This window comes from Amphiura filiformis, chromosome 5, assembly GCF_039555335.1.
Source record: "Amphiura filiformis chromosome 5, Afil_fr2py, whole genome shotgun sequence".
Classification (NCBI taxonomy): Eukaryota; Metazoa; Echinodermata; class Ophiuroidea; order Amphilepidida; family Amphiuridae; genus Amphiura; species Amphiura filiformis.
The window spans coordinates 72,401,178-72,421,283 of record NC_092632.1 but is presented as its reverse complement, the minus strand read 5'-3'; the positions used below and the strand labels follow the sequence as shown (position 1 = coordinate 72,421,283).

The following is a 20,106-nucleotide window of genomic DNA, read 5'->3' as shown; positions in this document are numbered from 1 at the left end:
GGCAAGGAACAATAGAGACAAATTGCCTGGCAATGACGTCACATGTAATCCCAGTCTATAGTGTGGTCATTTATAGTACGATCAGTACGAAAAGTCCAATGCGATTTTTAATGTATTTTCTAAAATTAAAAGAACCTCTTTTTAGCGGAAATTTTTGTAAGTTACACAGTTGAAGTTGTGAAAGGGTTGAAAGACTACAATATTACGGCATAAACAAGAATATGTTTGTTTGGTCTTTATTCCTGTAGCTACATCCCTTCACGATTGATTGGTCGTTTCATATAATTCATTTTAATCAACTTCATACATCCCTCTACTCTTCTCCCTCATATACTTTCTCTCTCTTTTATCTGTCCCTATGGTTCTGGTGCTTCTTCAACTGCTAACAAACAAATAAATGTGAATGTGAAAACATAAAAAAAAGTCAGTATATGTTGGTCCTATATGCTAAAAAATTTACAACGGCTATAAATTTTACATCCCTCTTCTTCTCCCTCTTATACTTTCTCTCTCTTTTATCTGTGTCTATGGTTCTGGTGCTTCTTCAACTGCTAACAAACAAATATATGTGAATGTGAAAACATAAAAAAAAGTCAGTATAAGTAGGTCCTATATGCTATAAATATTTGTTTTTGGCATATTTGCAAAGTTTGATGGCCACTCATTCGGCGGATTGTTAAATAATTTCGCCAATATCACTCTCTGCATTCATTTCGATATCCCCGTGTTTCCTTCCGACTTTTTCGTTACTTTCCATTTTATTATGGTGCAATTAATGCCGACCATCACGTGAATAGGTGAGAAAACCAATGCAACCCACAGTCATCTTTAACGGATGCCTTCTAATTACACCTAAGATAATACGCCTAACCTTAGAATTATGTCACATAAAATAGATTCAAAATTCTGTTATTGCACCCTATTTATAAGCTACAGACCCCCTACAGACCAGGAATTGCTATTATGCCAACCGCTACGCACGCGTAGTATGGGTTGATCGAAAAAAATGGTATAGTCTACATTAGTAGTCGGTATCCCGAGGAAGGTTTACGTATTGCTAGCATAGACCAGGAACACTACTGTAAATATTGGTTTTTGTTTCATAATTAAAAGAAACAAAAACTATTTAGATTAACAAAACTATTTAGATTAACAAAACCGTCAATATTCTTTAGCACCAAAGATCCAATCACAAAACACATAACGGTACAGAACTTGTCGGTGCAATATTAGCGTCTGCTGGCTGATTTCAATTGCCAACATCATCTGATGGTGAAACTATTTTAAAGCACCCACATGCAACATTTCCACACCGCATGGCACACTAGCTGGAGTTTTTGGGTCTGATTGAGTAGCTGAGGTCGAGTCTTCTGAAGGGATCCAGGCTAATACCTAGTACCTATAAAACAACAATAGAAAACGCCCGCTTCAACGTCAGCAAGCTACGTAGTAAGTGTACATGTGAAACCGTAAGGTTATGGAACTTTGTAGGTCATTGGTTACCATTATAATTGCAGGCCTGCGTCAATGAAATTTAAAGGGCGGGTTAGTGTAGTGGTCTTCTCACTCGCTTCTCACCACTGTGGCCCGGGTTCAATTCCCCGCGGCGCCACATGTGAGTTTGGTTGCCGATCCATGCTCGTCCTCGCAGGTTTTTCTCCGGGTGCTCCGGTTTTCCTCCTGCATCTAAAATCGGACTTCTTCCCATATCCCTGTCTCGTCATATCCGGATGGCGTCCCTTAAATTTAGTAGCCTCTGAGCACTATTGGGATTAGCCTGGCTTCGGCCGAATGTTATAAATAAAATAAATAAAGCGTCTCACCACACACAGAATCGATATTAAGGACATGTCCTTTAAGCAGTAAATTCCACCGTCCTCTGTTCCCCTACTATTTGCGCATGGCATTGAGTGATAATGCTCACTTTCACATTTCGTAAAATATTTTTCGATTGATTTAAAATAGTTATAGACTCTAGTCAGCATAGTTGTTAAAAAGGTATGGATATTCGAGTAGGTAAGATAAACCTCTGCCGAACACCTTCATGACCTTGGACATTACGTGTTAGCTATAAAAGGTGACCAAATTCTTTTCCGTGCCAACGGTGGCTTTCTAGATTCTGTACAATAACCCAAGGGACAATAACAGTTACATAATATCTCAGCAAATCATATGTTTTTGAGCACCACCATGACCACGGCTTTTTCTCTTCGAATCAAAATTAGCAAAAATGATAGTGGCGTTTCGCGAAAATGACTTCGAACATTTGATTTAACTGTGAAACAATAAAAATAATAATAAAAATAAATGTATCCTATCCAAAGATACTAGCATTACCATTATTGAACACATGGACGAACGGTGGTTTGAGTTAATTACGCCCTTTTGTTTTAAGCTGTATATGTTTACCTTTGGCAGTCTGTGATTATATATCACTCGTGTTGACATCATTCGGCCGTCTTTCGCTTCTTATTCCAAGATCTTCGCACCTTTTCACGCCATTAGAAGGTACTCCGTGTGGGTAGTTGTATACCACAATTACCTGTCAAGATAAACCATATTTTATGTCCACTGTTTTCACATAAATTTTTTATCCAGAATAAGTAGAGATCTGAGAATTAAGAAGTTTTCCTGTTTATTGTAAGAATTATCATGAAAAGGAAAATTAGGAATTTCAGCTTAGCGTAAGAACCTGGATTGAAGTAAAAGCTTGGGTTTCATACCTTTGGAACGAATAACAATAACAGTGGAGCTGTTACACATAAGATAATGATGCTTGATGTAAAAATGAATAGTGTCTGTGGATCGTTGGTTATCTGGTAACTCACGGAAACCCCAAGAATACACAACACCACCGTGTTGTAAACACAAATGCCTATCATCTTGCTGTCGTTGAGGGCTGGAATGGTCACCTTTAAAGTAAAGTTACAAAACGAGCTTTAAAACCACGCTTAGCGCTACAAATAATGGTGCTTTGGGGCAATCGAGTAACGAAAATGCCTCGTTTATTCACATAATCACATTTAGTCTACTACTTTGTTACAAAAGTGCAAAAGTGAGTCTAAGCTGAACATATGAAATGATTATTACCAACATTAACCCAAAAAGTGGGCACTTTTGAAAATTCATACTCGAACTGAAAAGAGGTGTGGGGTTCTATATAAATTCTTCGTACAGAACCTTCAGACTGTAGAAGAGATCATCTTTGTATAGGCTGAAATGCAGTAATGGGTAAAGCTAAATTATTTATAGTTAATATGTCCCCCTCCAGACTGAACACTGGACCTCCTGTACCACCACAGTAAAGGCCAGTGTGTCACACTGCATTCACTATTGAATTTGATTCCATTGCTCTTGTTTTGTAGCAAAAAAGAGGAGACGTCATACATTTATAAATAAAGGCAAACTTATTTCATAATTTGCTAACCTTCCTTGTTTCCCATGCTAGAAATGTTCCGAATATAAGCAATAGTCCTTTATACACGTAAAGTGATATGATCCAGTAGGTGAAGTGATTGGATGTACACTCATCTATGTATGATTGTATGAGTTCACTTACTTTTGTTTCGTGTATCTGGAAGTAAAACAAATACAAGGTGTCTAAAAATCTGACATAAATATGACAAAACACTTACTCCCCACTCCTAAAAAATAATGCACTAATTGTTTGAAATTAAACAAATATCAAGTTCTGCCAAATGAAACACAGCTCAATCATAATTATTTGTCTACTTGGCAATAAAATTTATGAATTAAGGGCCAAATACGTACATTTGCAAAGTGTTTTTACAGGCTGGGACAATCAAGTCTAAACTTTAGACTAAAGCCTTGTACGAAGTCTAATTTTAATTTATCCATTCAAGTTGTTGGGAAGGACATGACTCATTCTTATAACTAATCATTTAATTAAAGTAACATACTAAAAAGTTCAATAAGAGCAAAATGACAGTATATACTCGAGATTTTGAATGAGTAGACTTGTTCCAAGCCTTCGATTTTCGCTCAATTATCAGAAAACGTGCTGAAAATGCATGTTTTGGCTCTTTTTCAAGAAATTAGTAAAATAGTGAACTTTTTCTTTTATCTCCAGTTAGTACTTAATGAATGATTAAGATTGAGCTTTGTTTGATTATAAATATATATACGAACAGGTATACGATAGCAGTAGTAAAGATATGAAAGAGATGAAAGAAGTTATTACAAATGTTTTACTTTCAGCTTACAATAATTGGAATGACAACATCAATAAAATACCATGGCTTTTGTGAACTCACATGATCATCATAGATTTCAGTTTCTTTCACATACATTGGGTCTAGTATCTGCCACAAAATCAAGACAACAACGTCGATACCAAAAAATGCAAACACCATTAGAATCAGATGCTTGTCTGTCAAAGCCTGGAAAGAAAATATATAGAGGACACGTACTAATATTAATATAAGAAAGTACAGGCCGGTGGGCTTTACAAAAACAAGGATAGTTAGGTAGGTCTTAAATCGGTAGCTATCGGTACCTGCACATACTAGCCATGCTCACTGACTGATACTGAGCGTTACTAATAATCAACTATTATAGTTACCCTATAAGCTATTAATTAAAGGCCCTTTCAGTGATTTCACAGGAACATTTAAAAAATGGAAATTTGTCAGAGTTGCTTAGAAATGAAGAATAAGTCTACAGAATTTCATTAAACCACTTTTCCCTGAATACATCGACAAATTAGTCAAAAACAGAAGTTTTAGAAAGGTTTTCTACTTCAACTCAGATCGACTCGAGAAAATCGAGATTTTCGTACAGTGCGCCACCAATCGACTGGAAAAACTTCCTAGTCCAGTGTTACTAACACGGGGGAAGGAGAGCCTAAAGTGATTTAAAACAGACGCTTAATTTTTGCAGAAGAAAACAAAATAAGCAATTAAACATGTTAAAGGTCACCGAGGCAAACTAACGGTCAATTCAAATATGAAAAACAGTTAAAATTGTGTATTTTGTTTAAAATAGTAGCTACTGATGTAATAAGTAGTAGAAACAATACGCAACGCGTGTTGGTACGTGGAGAGTGAGCTTCTTTCGATCTCGAGTCGGACTTTTTGTACTGTCAGTATCAAAAGTCCAGAATCATGCAAATGCTTTATTTTGTCTAAAATACACGGCTTTCGACCGAACCACTAGCAGGCTATGTTAGAACATCTATGCCAATTACAAAGGTACCAACATCTGAATTTTGATGATTTTTACGATCGTCCGGATGAGCAAATCACTGAATGGGCCTTTAAGTATTCGCTAATGGTAACGAAGTATGGACGCCTTATTATACGATTATTATAAAATTCAATAGTCTCATTAGTTCATGAATCAAAATTTTATTTTTACTAAAGACATGAAAGAGTCATGCTCGGACTAGACGTCCGAGCTTACTATTTTAGTTAGTTATCTTATAAATTAAAAATCAATTAATCGCTCTTAGTAGAGAGGCCACATAGTGGTTTGAGTTTTTCGTTCAACAGGTTCGCACAAAGCTTCTAATGTTGTGAATTTTTTACATACTTTAAAATTTAAGGTTTTTGACCACTGTTTACCAAAAATGTCAATATTACAATTGCTATAACTAAGTAATTTAAGTATGAACTTCATATTTGCTGTGGAGAATACATGTTACATGTCAATATCCGTTATAAGCAAAATTGCAATATTCTACATGTTCTACGCTTTAAGTGACAACATGACTTACCACATTCATGAAAACATGACTTACCACGTTCCTTTGTATTTTAAAACCTGCCAAGCGATATACTCGCCATGTTTTGCTGAACATGGATCCAAACATCAGTACAAAACCTGTTGAAAGCAACCATGCATATCCCTAACAAAGAGTAAAATAAAGGCATTATTCAATATCAAGTATCAATTGGTGAGTGTTGTTTTACTCTTATTCACTTGTAAATCACTTATTAAAGACAATTTCTCACAGGGTTTTTAAATACCATTTGACCGTAGATGAAAAGGAAGTAATGAATAGATAGAGAACTAACCTGGCATGATGTTATGGCGGTTTCCAGAAAAAGAACGGTGCCGTCAAGACCTCTTACGATCACGCTGAGGTAGCCAAAAGTGCTCCCAATAATAATGATGCTGTTTAGATTAGGACTCGACATCTTAACAATACTGAAAGGAAATATGCAAATATTTAATCAAATTCTGGAACTTACATATTTAGTTGACACTACGTTGTGGCTATCCGATACCATTGGACATAAGCAGGTTGATTGGTCACGTGAGAGACGGCTTTCGACTCTCTCCCAGATGGTTCCGCGCACACCTCTTTCAAACCAACGTTCGTCTTTGTGAAATACGATGACAATCTAATAATCTTTTGTATTACAAGTACATGAATGTCCCGTGGTTTGATTGTGGGTAAAAACAGCCGAATTCTGGGCTGCTTTGCAGAGCTTCTTATCCGATGTTGGCTGGCTAATCCTGGCTCTAAGAGATTGTTTGGTTTCTCATATATGAGCCTTTAGTCTTTTTACGCACAGGAGAAGACATAAACAGCGTTACTGCGTTTGTCCTTTGGAAACTTGTCTTGGACTTTATCCAATTTGCAAGCGAATGGTGTTATTGGGCTTAAAAGATGAGTTAATGTCAAAGGACTAAGAGTCTTGATGACGTGCGTCGAGCTTATTATTTGTATGATATCTTGTGTGTATTTATCTTTGCTTTCTGGAAGGCAGAGTTCGGGTAATCTCAGATGCTAAACGATTTTTGGATGCGCTTGAGTTTCCCGGCTTTTAACACCTCGTTGTCACTGAGGGTGAAATGTTTAAGAGTGAGATAGAAAGAAGTTGGCTAATACTCTTTCAAGTACCTTGTTCTGCGAACTTCTCCCTCGTAGGTTGGTGCGTCAGCATGGTACAGGATACATGGTACAGGGTAGATAATTCTTGAATTTATCAACAAACTTCTGGATGTTTTCAGGTGGTGGGACGATTGTCCTACTAAAGCCCCAATAACTTTAGCTATATACCATCGATAGCAAGTTACCGTTAAATATGGCTAATCAGTAACTTTCTTTCTAAAGCCGTTTGTGGGATTATATCCAATAGATTGGTTAGTATTTGTTAAGTACCATGGCGCACCCCCCCCCCCCTTACTCGCAGGGAAAAAAGCAATGTTGCAGGAACAATAGCAATGTTATTGTCTTTTGATAGACCCGTTTAAGGGTAGACGAGGTATTGTTGGTCCTAGCAACCAACCTAAAAATCGATTTTTATTATCTAGATCAATATATTATTGAAAAATAACACCTTGATGTTTTGCAAAAGTTCATTCTGCAAATCATATACTTTGCAAACTTGCTTAATTTATTGTTGTCAATGAGTTATGTACGTTTTACAAAAGTGTTGTTGTTTCAGCCCTCTTTACAACGTAACTCAAGAACCGCAGCACCTATAAAAGTATATCTGTGATATTTTAATTCTTCTACACACTCGCTATGAATTGAGCAATACAGTTTTTGCCTAAGCTCACTACCATTCGTAAGATGCTGTGAACTACCAAATCACAACAGTTTAAAATAATTAATAACCTTAAGCTCCTCATTTGCGGTCCCTTGAGTTACCGCGTAGTAAGGTCCTTCAGCGCGCACGGCGATTTCGCCTTTATTCAGAGGTTTATCGCAATTTTTTTACCCATATTTTTTCCTAAGTGAATTGGATTGTTATTTTCAATAGATAGTAGTACATACCTGTGTTTCCTATATTTGACGTTAAAGCCCCCAAAGAAACAAGCTAACATGAAACCAATTCCCGCCAAAGCACCCATTATTGTGTACAAACGCCAACCGATTCCATGACGTAATTTAATAATCTCTGTGTGGTCAGAAGGAATGAACCCACCTGATATAGAATGAAAGTAGCATTTATTGTATCAAATTGTGAAGATGAAATTACAACTAGATATATTGCATCCTTAGTAAGGCTGCGAAGTCTAGCCGTGACCTTGAAATGACATCTGATGACCTTGAAATGACCTTCACCACATTTTGCATCATATCCACATAACATATACTAATTTTCATTCAAATTGAATAAACTTTGTAATTTGACCCCTTTTGACCTTTAGTTGACCTCTGATGACCTTGAAATGACCTCCAAAATATTTTGAATCATCAAGATCACATATACTAATTTTCATCTAAATTGGACAAATATTAGAATTAGACCCCTTTTGACCTTTCGTTGACCTCTGGTGACCTTGAAATGACCTCCAATATATTTTGAATCATATCAAGATCACATATACTAATTTTCATTTAAATTGGACAAACTTTAGAATTTTACCCTTTTGACCCCCAAACAGACCCCTCCTCCATGTTTAAGCCAAATCTGATTACAATCGTATATGAACATAATGCTAGAGCCCTTTTGGCATTATTCTGATGATCACAGCACGTAATATGCAGAAAATATTGAATTTTAAAGTGATTTTCAGTAATCAACCATTTTGTCCCTGTTTGACCTTGAACTCAAAATCTGTGAGGACCCCATAGACACCAACTAATGTCAATGCATATGTGTCAGTCGCATCTCTGTACCATAGAACCTGTAGGAAAAGAAGCATTTTGAAGGTATTTGGTTATGTGCCAAAAATACCCCCTTAATGACCTTTGACCCCAAATCTGTGAGGACCCCATAGGCCCCGGCTATAGCCAAGGTAAATGTCCAAATCTCGATACTCTACCATGTAATCTGTAGGAGAAGAAGCATTTTTGGTAAAAATCACATTTTTAGCCAAAATTACTCATGCGTGACGTTTGACCCCAAATGGGTCATGTCATATGCAAAGGCTGGGGTAGTTGAGCTTGTGCGCAAGTTTGGTCATAATCGGTCAAATAATGAAGGAGCTAGAGCAAATTATGTTAAATGTTGACAGAAAGAAGAAGAAGAAGAAGAAGAAGAAGAAGAAGAAGAAGAAGAAGAAGAAGAAGAAGAAGAAAGAAACTACTGGGAAACAGGAGTCTAGCCGCCGCTCGGCTAGACTAATAAAAAGACAAACAATGTCCTTCGTCTGAAAAGGTTTGAACACAAAACAATACTAGATATATTGCATCCTTAGTAAGGCTGCGAAGTCTAGCCGTGACCTTGAAATGACATCTGATGACCTTGAAATGACCTTCACCACATTTTGCATCATATCCACATAACATATACTAATTTTCATTCAAATTGAATAAACTTTGTAATTTGACCCTTTTGACCTTTAGTTGACCTCTGGTGACCTTGAAATGACCTCCAATATATTTTGAATCATATCAAGATCACATATACTAATTTTCATCTAAATTGGACAAATATTAGAATTTGACCCCTTTTGACCTTTTGTTGACCTCTGGTGACCTTGAAATGACCTCCAATATATTTTGAATCATATCAAGATCACATATACTAATTTTCATTTAAATTGGACAAACTTTAGAATTTTACCCTTTTGACCCCAAAACAGACCCCTCCTCCATGTTTAAGCCAAATCTGATTACAATCGTATATGAACATAATGCTAGAGCCCTTTTGGCATTATTCTGATGATCACAGCACGTAATATGCAGAAAATATTGAATTTTAAAGTGATTTTCAGTAATCAACCATTTTTGTCTCCTGTATGACCTTGAACTCAAAATCTGTGAGGACCCCATAGACACCAACTAATGTCAATGCATATGTGTCAGTCGCATCTCTGTACCATAGAATCTGTAGGAAAAGAAGCATTTTGAAGGTATTTGGTTATGTGCCGGAAATACCCCTTTAATGACCTTTGACCCCAAATCTGTGAGGACCCCATAGGCCCCGGCTATAGCCAAGGTAAATGTCCAAATCTCGATACTCTACCATGTAATCTGTAGGAGAAGAAGCATTTTTGGTAAAAATCACATTTTTAGCCAAAATTACTCATGCGTGACGTTTGACCCCAAATGGGTCATGTCATATGTAAAGGCTGGGGTAGTTGAGCTTGTGCGCAAGTTTGGTCATAATCGGTCAAATATTGAAGGAGCTATAGCAAATTATATCAAATGTTGACAGAAAGAAGAAGAACTAGATATATTGCATCCTTAGTAAGGCTGCGAAGTCTAGCCGTGACCTTGAAATGACATCTGATGACCTTGAAATGACCTTCACCACATTTTGCATCATATCCACATAACATATACTAATTTTCATTCAAATTGAATAAACTTTGTAATTTGACCTCTTTTGACCTTTAGTTGACCTCTGGTGACCTTGAAATGACATCCAATATATTTTGAATCATATCAAGATCACATATACTAATTTTCATCTAAATTGGACAAATATTAGAATTTGACCCTTTTGACCTTTCGTTGACCTCTGGTGACCTTGAAATGACCTCCAATATATTTTGAATCATATCAAGATCACATATACTAATTTTCATTTAAATTGGACAAACTTTAGAATTTTACCCTTTTGACCCCAAAACAGACCCTCCTCCATGTTTAAGCCAAATCTGATTACAATCGTACATGAACATAATGCTAGAGCCCTTTTGGCATTATTCGGATGATCACAGCACGTAATATGCAGAAAATATTGAATTTTAAAGTGATTTTCAGTAATCAACCATTTTTGTCCCCTGTTTGACCTTGAACTCAAAATCTGTGAGGACCCCATAGACACCAAATAATGTCAATGCATATGTGTCAGTCGCATCTCTGTACCATAGAATCTGTAGGAAAAGAAGCATTTTGAAGGTATTTGGTTATGTGCCGGAAATACCACCTTAATGACCTTTGACCCCAAATCTGTGAGGACCCCATAGGCCCCGGCTATAGCCAAGGTCAATGTATAAATCTCATTACTGTACCATGTAATCTGTAGGAGAAGAAGCATTTTTGGTAAAAATCACATTTTTAGCCAAAATTACTCATGCATGACGTTTGACCCCAAATGGGTCATGTCAAATGTAAAGGCTGGGGTAGTGGAGCTTGTGCCCAAGTTTGGTCATAATCGGTCAAATAATAAAGGAGCTAGAGCAAATTATGTTAAATGTTGACAGAAGAAGAAGAACTAGATATATTGCATCCTTAGTAAGGCTGCGAAGTCTAGCCGTGACCTTGAAATGACATCTGATGACCTTGAAATGACCTTCACCACATTTTGCATCATATCCACATAACATATACTAATTTTCATTCAAATTGAATAAACTTTGTAATTTGACCCTTTTGACCTTTAGTTGACTTCTGGTGACCTTGAAATGACCTCCAATATATTTTGAATCATATCAAGATCACATATACTAATTTTCATCTAAATTGGACAAATATTAGAATTTGACCCCTTTTGACCTTTCGTTGACCTCTGGTGACCTTGAAATGACCTCCAATATATTTTGAATCATATCAAGATCACATATACTAATTTTCATTTAAATTGGACAAACTTTAGAATTTTACCCTTTTTGACCCCAAAACAGACCCCTCCTCCATGTTTAAGCCAAATCTGATTACAATCGTATATGAACATAATGCTAGAGCCCTTTTGGCATTATTCTGATGATCACAGCACGTAATATGCAGAAAATATTGAATTTTAAAGTGATTTTCAGTAATCAACCATTTTTGTCCCCTGTTTGACCTTGAACTCAAAATCTGTGAGGACCCCATAGACACCAACTAATGTCAATGCATATGTGTCAGTCGCATCTCTGTACCATAGAATCTGTAGGAAAAGAAGCATTTTGAAGGTATTTGGTTATGTGCCGGAAATACCCCTTAATGACCTTTTGACCCCAAATCTGTGAGGACCCCATAGGCCCCGGCTATAGCCAAGGTCAATGTATAAATCTCATTACTGTACCATGTAATCTGTAGAAGAAGAAGCATTTTTGGTAAAAATCACATTTTTAGCCAAAATTACTCATGCATGACGTTTGACCCCAAATGGGTCATGTCAAATGTAAAGGCTGGGGTAGTGGAGCTTGCGCCCAAGTTTGGTCATAATCGGTCAAATAATAAAGGAGCTAGAGCAAATTATGTTAAATGTTGACAGAAGAAGAAGAAGAAGAAGAAGAAGAAGAAGAAGAAGAAGAAGAAGAAGAAGAAGAAGAAACTAGATATATTGCATCCTTAGTAAGGCTGCGAAGTCTAGCCGTGACCTTGAAATGACATCTGATGACCTTGAAATGACCTTCACCACATTTTGCATCATATCCACATAACATATACTAATTTTCATTCAAATTGAATAAACTTTGTAATTTGACCCCTTTTGACCTTTAGTTGACCTCTGGTGACCTTGAAATGACCTCCAAAATTTTTGGAATCATATCAAGATCACATATACTAATTTTCATCTAAATTGGACAAATATTAGAATTTGACCCCTTTTGACCTTTCGTTGACCTCTGGTGACCTTGAAATAACCTCCAATATATTTTGAATCATATCAAGATCACATATACTAATTTTCATTTAAATTGGACAAACTTTAGAATTTTACCCCTTTTGACCCCCAAACAGACCCCTCCTCCATGTTTAAGCCAAATCTGATTACAATCGTATATGAACATAATGCTAGAGCCCTTTTGGCATTATTCTGATGATCACAGCACGTAATATGCAGAAAATATTGAATTTTAAAGTGATTTTCAGTAATCAACCATTTTTGTCCCCTGTTTGACCTTGAACTCAAAATCTGTGAGGACCCCATAGACACCAACTAATGTCAATGCATATGTGTCAGTCGCATCTCTGTACAATAGAATCTGTAGGAAAAGAAGCATTTTGAAGGTATTTGGTTATGTGCCGGAAATACCCCCTTAATGACCTTTGACCCCAAATCTGTGAGGACCCCATAGGCCCCGGCTATAGCCAAGGTAAATGTCCAAATCTCGATACTCTACCATGTAATCTGTAGGAGAAGAAGCATTTTTGGTAAAAATCACATTTTTAGCCAAAATTACTCATGCGTGACGTTTGACCCCAAATGGGTCATGTCATATGTAAAGGCTGGGGTAGTTGAGCTTGTGCGCAAGTTTGGTCATAATCGGTCAAATAATGAAGGAGCTAGAGCAAATTATGTTAAATGTTGACAGAAAGAAGAAGAAGAAGAAGAAGAAGAAGAAGAAGAAGAAAGAAACTACTGGGAAACAGGAGTCTAGCCGCCGCTCGGCTAGACTAAGAAACTACTGAAACAGGAGTCTCAGCCGCCGCTCGGCTAGACTAAGAAGAAGAAGAAGAAGAAGAAGAAGAAGAAGAAGAAGAAAGAAATCGCCCAGAAACAGGAGTCTAGCCGCCGCTCGGCTAGACTAAGAAGAAGAAGAAGAAGAAGAAGAAGAAGAAGAAAGAAATCGCCCAGAAACAGGAGTCTAGCCGCCGCTCGGCTAGACTAAGAAGAAGAACTAGATATATTGCATCCTTAGTAAGGCTGCGAAGTCTAGCCGTGACCTTGAAATGACATCTGATGACCTTGAAATGACCTTCACCACATTTTGCATCATATCCACATAACATATACTAATTTTCATTCAAATTGAATAAACTTTGTAATTTGACCCTTTGACCTTTAGTTGACCTCTGGTGACCTTGAAATGACCTCCAATATATTTTGAATCATATCAAGATCACATATACTAATTTTCATCTAAATTGGACAAATATTAGAATTTGACCCCTTTTGACCTTTCGTTGACCTCTGGTGACCTTGAAATGACCTCAAATATATTTTGAATCATATCAAGATCACATAGACTAATTTTCATTTAAATTGGACAAACTTTAGAATTTTACCCCTTTTGACCCCAAAACAGACCCCTCCTCCATGTTTAAGCCAAATCTGATTACAATCGTACATGAACATAATGCTAGAACCCTTTTGGCATTATTCTGATGATCACAGCACGTAATATGCAGAAAATATTGAATTTTAAAGTGATTTTCAGTAATCAACCATTTTGTCCCCTGTTTGACCTTGAACTCAAAATCTGTGAGGACCCCATAGACACCAACTAATGTCAATGCATATGTGTCAGTCGCATCTCTGTACCATAGAATCTGTAGGAAAAGAAGCATTTTGAAGGTATTTGGTTATGTGCCGGAAATACCCCTTAATGACCTTTTGACCCCAAATCTGTGAGGACCCCATAGGCCCCGGCTATAGCCAAGGTAAATGTCCAAATCTCGATACTCTACCATGTAATCTGTAGGAGAAGAAGCATTTTTGGTAAAAATCACAATTTTAGCCAAAATTACTCATGCGTGACGTTTGACCCCAAATGGGTCATGTCATATGTAAAGGCTGGGGTAGTTGAGCTTGTGCAAGTTTGGTCATAATCGGTCAAATAATGAAGGAGCTAGAGCAAATTATATCAAATGTTGACAGAAAGAAGAAGAAGAAGAAGAAGAAGAACTAGATCTGGTTACAGATCTGGACCTAGCCGGAGCCGGAAATGCCAGTCTTAAAGTTTATGGACATCTCATACCATTAATGGTGCATCACTGTAGCATGTAGGGGCTTTATCCGTCGTCCATATGCTGAGATACAGCTACTTTTCCGTAATTTTAAAAAAAAAATTGCAAATTTGACGTTTTGACCTCCTTAATGACCTTTGACCCCAATACAAAAAAAACCTCATATACACCACAAAAATGCATTGTTACAGTTTAAATAAAAAAATCTACTATGCTTAGTTATGGAGATAAAATTCTTGAACTTATTTAGCTTAAAACCGGAAATGACGTCTAAATGACCTTTGACCAAAAAATAAAAATACCGTGCACACATCGGGTAGCACTAATGCATATATGAAGTTTATGCAACTCTGGTCTGGTTACGTTTTGAGATAAAAAAAATGAACATATTTGATGATTTTGGTTTTGACCGGAAGCGACCCCTTAATGACCTTTGACCCCAAAACTGTAGACACCCCAACGATCCTGGTTGGTGGCAATGCATGTGTGCTAATGACAACACTCTGCTATGTAATTTGTAAAAACAGTGATTTTTGAATATTTTTAGCTTTCAGACCGGAAATGACCCCTTAATGACCTTTTGACCCAAATTCTGTGAATAATTTATAGGCACTGGATATAGCAGATGCATATGTGCAAGTGACATTATTGTAGGATGTAACATGTAGGAGAAGAAGCATTTTGAAGATATTTGGTTTTATACCGGAAATGACCCCTTAATGACCTTTGACCCCAAATTTGTGAATATCCTATAGACACTGGATATAGCCGATGCATATGTGCAAGTGACGTCATTGTAGGATGTAACATGTAGGAGAAGAAGCATTTTGATATTTGTTGCCAGAAGAAAGAAGCAGAAAGAAAGATCCGATAGCATCACAAGACCTAGCCGGTGTCCCGGCTAGGTAAGAAGAAAGAAACTACTGGGATTCAAGAGTCTAGCCGCCGCTCGGCTAGACTAAGAAGAAGAAGAAGAAAGAAACTACTGGGATTCAAGAGTCTAGCCGCCGCTCGGCTAGACTAATAATACGATAATAATGATATAGGCTTACCCTATTTCTACAATCCCATATTAATACAATAATCTAAAAACATATAGAATGTACGAAAGACTTTTAGTCCTATAAAATAGAATAAATTAATGACCAAAACATAATTCTCGGAGAAATCTTACCATTCCATGTAATGTTGTTGATCCACTTCAGGCGCTCGTTCTGAGTTGAATATAGTGCAATGTGTCGCGTTAAATTCCCTGATATATATTGAAAACAAGAAAAAGTACCAGTTTTAAATCGGAATCCATCCACTCTATTTCGTTGTAAAAATAATGTTGAAATATTTTGTAGTTTGAGATGAGATCCTGTTATTGCATTACACAATGTGTAATACACATCAATGATTCAGAAAAAAGATATTTGGATGAAAAAACGTCAAACCTTGCATTTGGGAAATTACAAGATCTCCTAAACGGTCTCCGTTCTTAAAAGCAACGTACCCCTAAAAGAAAAGAATAAGCAAAACAAATAAATATTACTAAAAATGGAGGTATTGTGAACTTATAAAGTACCACAGAATGAATATATAAGAAACACATGAGAAACTATTCTCAATTGATCATTTATTTTAAACTGTCGCCCGATACACCATGGGCAGCACCATTAACCTCAGAATCAAAAATAAATTGTGAGAAATCTATGACTTACCGACGCTCCATCAAACTCTATTTCCTTCATAAGATAAAGAAACATCTGAGCCATCTCCCCGTCCTTGTAAGTAAAATTCTCCAGCCGGCGTTTCTTACCATTAGAAAATACTTTTTCTTTCAGCACCTCTATAGATTTGTTCAATACTAATGCAATAGCCCAAGCCGTGTCGTATCCGTAAGCACTGTAAGTCGTTTCTGGAGTCCTGGTAAAACCACCATTAATTGGCCATGCCAGCCGGTCTTCAAACTGAGATTGTAACTCTTGTGGCGTCTGTTTTAAGTAAAAGTGAAATACATTACAATACATTAAATATATAGCTTGCTTACTTTCCACGAACACAACAGCTTTCCATATCCTCCTGTCCAAGATCGCAGTTCTCAGTACAGATGCTCTCTGTAAATGTAAATGTAATACAGTAAAACCTCGTCTACAAGCATATAGAGTGTTTTTGATGAAAACTTAATTAATACGAGACAGCCGTAAATATGCCAATACAATAGATTGGTCTTACAATAGTATTTGTTTGTATATTTAGCTTTCATCAAAAGCACTCTATATGCCTGTATACGAGGTTTTACGGTATGCAGTAATATCAGTAATATCTTGGCTAACAGTATGCTTCGACTATAATTTACAAATGCGTTTTTATAAATACGCACGTGACCACCTCCGCGCTGCTACAACAGCTTGTAGACAGTAAGTCTCGAAGTGACCTTCTACATAGCGGGTGGTCTTGCATTTGAATGCAAAGGCCGAACAACATGAGACTAGACTACTGTGCAGCAAAATATTGTAAATTTTGTTCAACTTAGTTCCGGCACTTCCCTGGTTCCGGAGACAATCCCTGTCGTGGATTACATAAACCGTTAAAGGTCAGTCCTCCACTTAAAAATAATAAGCCTCTTTCAAGGTCTTCGTTTATGCTGCAAATGCCACTTTGTCTTTATTAAGAAGTGAGTTCAAATGGAATCTGATGGAACTGTATGACTAAATCAGAGGAATTTGGATTTTACAAAGCTCTTGTATCATCTAACATTTATCACATATACGCTGAGGTAACAAAGCTAAATACATTTACAGCAAAAGTGGTCTTGCAGCCTAATGGCCCGTACCCGATAGGTGAGGTGAGGTAAGATTCATATAGGTAAATCAAATAATGATTGCTATCAAAATTAGAGACTCACCAATCCTGAAATAGTGGGTCCTTCTTCAGAACTAAGAGTAACCACACCAATTGTGAGGATTGTAGCAGAAGATATAGCCATATCCATTTCCATCACTGTGCAGCCAATTGTATTGTCTTTTTCTAGCCACCAGAGGTTATCGTACCAACCGTATATGATCCATACATACCCTGGACCTGTCATGTCCTGTATATATGCCTATTAAAGTTGTAGAAAAGCAAATAAGATTGAAAAAATAAACTGAACCAATAAAACAAACCAAAACAGGTTCATGATTTTGAGTGAGAAGAAGTTTAAACCTTTTACTCAAAGCGTAAAATTCGCTCACTTGAGAGCTTTGGAATGGATTTATTGTTCATCATTGTTCCATTGCTTTCTTTCGAGTACGCGTCATCCACTCAAAAGTGTGCAGGTGTGTGGGTTGGCATTTACACTATAATAAATCTTCAAATTTCATCCCTTTGATAGACAAAGACTGCCGGATGCTTAAACACGTTTCAGGATCATATAAGTTAGGCTCATTTCTTACCTCACAGAATATTTTTCTCGCCATACGTTTCTGCGTCAATAGAAAAATTATCTTTGCATCATTTTGCTGAAAGATAAACAAAATGACATAAAAGCAATGCACATTACTTACACGAGTTTCTCCCCGATACTTTTTTCAATTCATGTAATTGATGGTAGAAAGATACCATATTGACAATAGAAGCACAGAAGCACAGACAGACACAATGATAGTTTAACATATTCCCGTACTTTATATAGTTAAATTTCAGTGTTAGAGGTGCAGGTAAAGCCTCCGAAGTTATATATTAATATTTGTATATTTAAATTACCTTGACCTCCGTCACTGGTACGCGAGAATCTTTAAAAATCGGTTCTGATGCAACTATTGTCAAATCGGAGGCTTCAGCGAGCGATATGAAATGCTCCAATTCCTTAAAAATAAATGCAATTTGCAATAAATTAATTTATTTATAATCATGACTTATAGATGTGGTGTGTGGGGAAGTGGGATCGGGCGAGGGTGTTGTAATAATGTAAAGTCTGCACAAAAAGTAACGCAGCTGTTATAAATACGCCCATAGCTTCAGAACTAATAATTGTGTCCAAAATGTTTCTACATAGAGAGAAGGATGGTTTGTTTACGCGCATTTTGATACCTCATTTGTCAAATGTCGTTCAATATTAACAGCGCAGTAGTGCTTTTAAAGAAAAATACCCGAATTTAAAAGTTGCAGTTTACAGCGATCAATGGTTTATTAAAGCATTGTGGCACGTAAAACCCTCCATTTATCTTCGGGCTGACTTCAAATCAATACAAATACTTTTAAACTCGGGTATTTTTCTTTAAAAACACTGCTGTGTTGTTAATATTGAATGAAATTGGACAAATGGGGTATCAAAATGCGCGTAAATAAATCATCCTGCTTTCTATGTTAAAATATTGTGAACACAATAATTACTAGTATATGACACTAATTGTGTCATATACTGGGGTACCCAAAAAGGTGGTTTTGTTACATTTTCAAAACAGTGTCGCTTGAGTATTCCTTCACTTAGAAGATTCAATCAGGTCTTAAATTGAGGATAATTTATTCTATATTACTCATGTTTTCATCCTGTTTTGAAATAATTTTCAATTATTTTCTTATGACGTTTGGCATGAAATATGCCAAGGGTGGTTGAGGATTAGGAGGAGGAGGATTAGGAGGAGGGATTCGTATCGTAAATTTGATCTAAAATCCCCATTAAATTTTTAATCTAGTAAAAAAATGTCTAAATGTACTCCCAGACATCTAAACCAAGTAAACAAATACAGAAGGTCATTTAAATTAATGTTTAAAAGACTAATACTTGCTCAGAATGATTGTAAATGTGGAAAAAAGATGTGGGGTTAAATCCCACCTACTTTGTGATTGTTTTTGCCCGCACTCTCTCATTTTTAACCGATTTCCATAAAAAAAAAGGTGTCAAATGCTCAGGAGGATGAACCACTTCAAATGATACTTATAGGTAAAATGTTTGAAACATTTCATTTTTTTACTATGTAACACAAAGGTACCCCATGTTGTGACACAGGACCATATAATATCTGGTCTTATCTATTCTTGTCTTAAATATACCTGAAAACGTTGGTGCCATTTTAAGTATTCCGCAAGAACACCAAATCAAAATAACGTACCGGGGTAGTTCTATACGATTCACTGTTCTCATTAATAGTAGCGATCCTTTTCCAACCAAATCGTTGCATCACACTAATAATCGGTGGTTGATGAGCCAGGGTGGAGGGATCAGTCCGGTAAAAGTAAGGGTATCTATCTCTATTTGAAAGAGCAGTGGACCCGGCGCCATAACAGACCTATTGTAACATACAAATTTCACATCAATTCAGCTTTTAGCTGCTACCGTGTCTTTTAATAAACCATGAATGATACAAGAAAGTTGAAAAAGATGAATCATACCATCACAGTTAACTTAGATATAAGTATGACGATTCAATTATTTATTGATTTATTGATTCGTAAACCGAGGGGCAATTTTGACGTAAAACACAGAATCTTGTATAAAAAAATGGGGGAACTGTAACAGTTTTGCACTAGCGTACCAGAGTACACAAGATTGTACAAAATACTGGTATACTAGAAGGGTATATAATGCACTGCGATCCCGTGCATTATAAAGTATTGGTAGGCCTATATCTTCCATCAAATAATAAATCGGG

At 36.6% G+C, this 20,106-nt stretch overlaps 2 protein-coding genes across 2 annotated transcripts; both read right to left on the bottom strand.

The window, feature by feature from the left end:
* Nucleotides 1-952: 952 nt before the first annotated feature.
* On the bottom strand, nucleotides 953-5,866 carry LOC140151965 (gamma-aminobutyric acid type B receptor subunit 2-like). Its single transcript, XM_072174266.1, has 6 exons — nucleotides 5,759-5,866; nucleotides 4,275-4,400; nucleotides 3,428-3,574; nucleotides 2,724-2,912; nucleotides 2,410-2,542; nucleotides 953-1,399 (listed from the first exon to the last, which is right to left on the bottom strand). The coding sequence occupies exons 1-5, from the start codon at nucleotides 5,828-5,830 to the stop codon at nucleotides 2,426-2,428; spliced, it is 651 nt and encodes a 216-aa protein (XP_072030367.1). The 5' UTR covers nucleotides 5,831-5,866; the 3' UTR covers nucleotides 953-1,399; nucleotides 2,410-2,425.
* Nucleotides 5,830-17,969, bottom strand: LOC140152381 (gamma-aminobutyric acid type B receptor subunit 2-like). Its single transcript, XM_072174687.1, has 8 exons — nucleotides 17,908-17,969; nucleotides 17,379-17,576; nucleotides 16,192-16,464; nucleotides 15,925-15,985; nucleotides 15,663-15,740; nucleotides 7,748-7,898; nucleotides 6,036-6,168; nucleotides 5,830-5,841 (listed from the first exon to the last, which is right to left on the bottom strand). The coding sequence occupies exons 1-8, from the start codon at nucleotides 17,929-17,931 to the stop codon at nucleotides 5,830-5,832; spliced, it is 930 nt and encodes a 309-aa protein (XP_072030788.1). The 5' UTR covers nucleotides 17,932-17,969.
* Nucleotides 17,970-20,106: the final 2,137 nt, after the last annotated feature.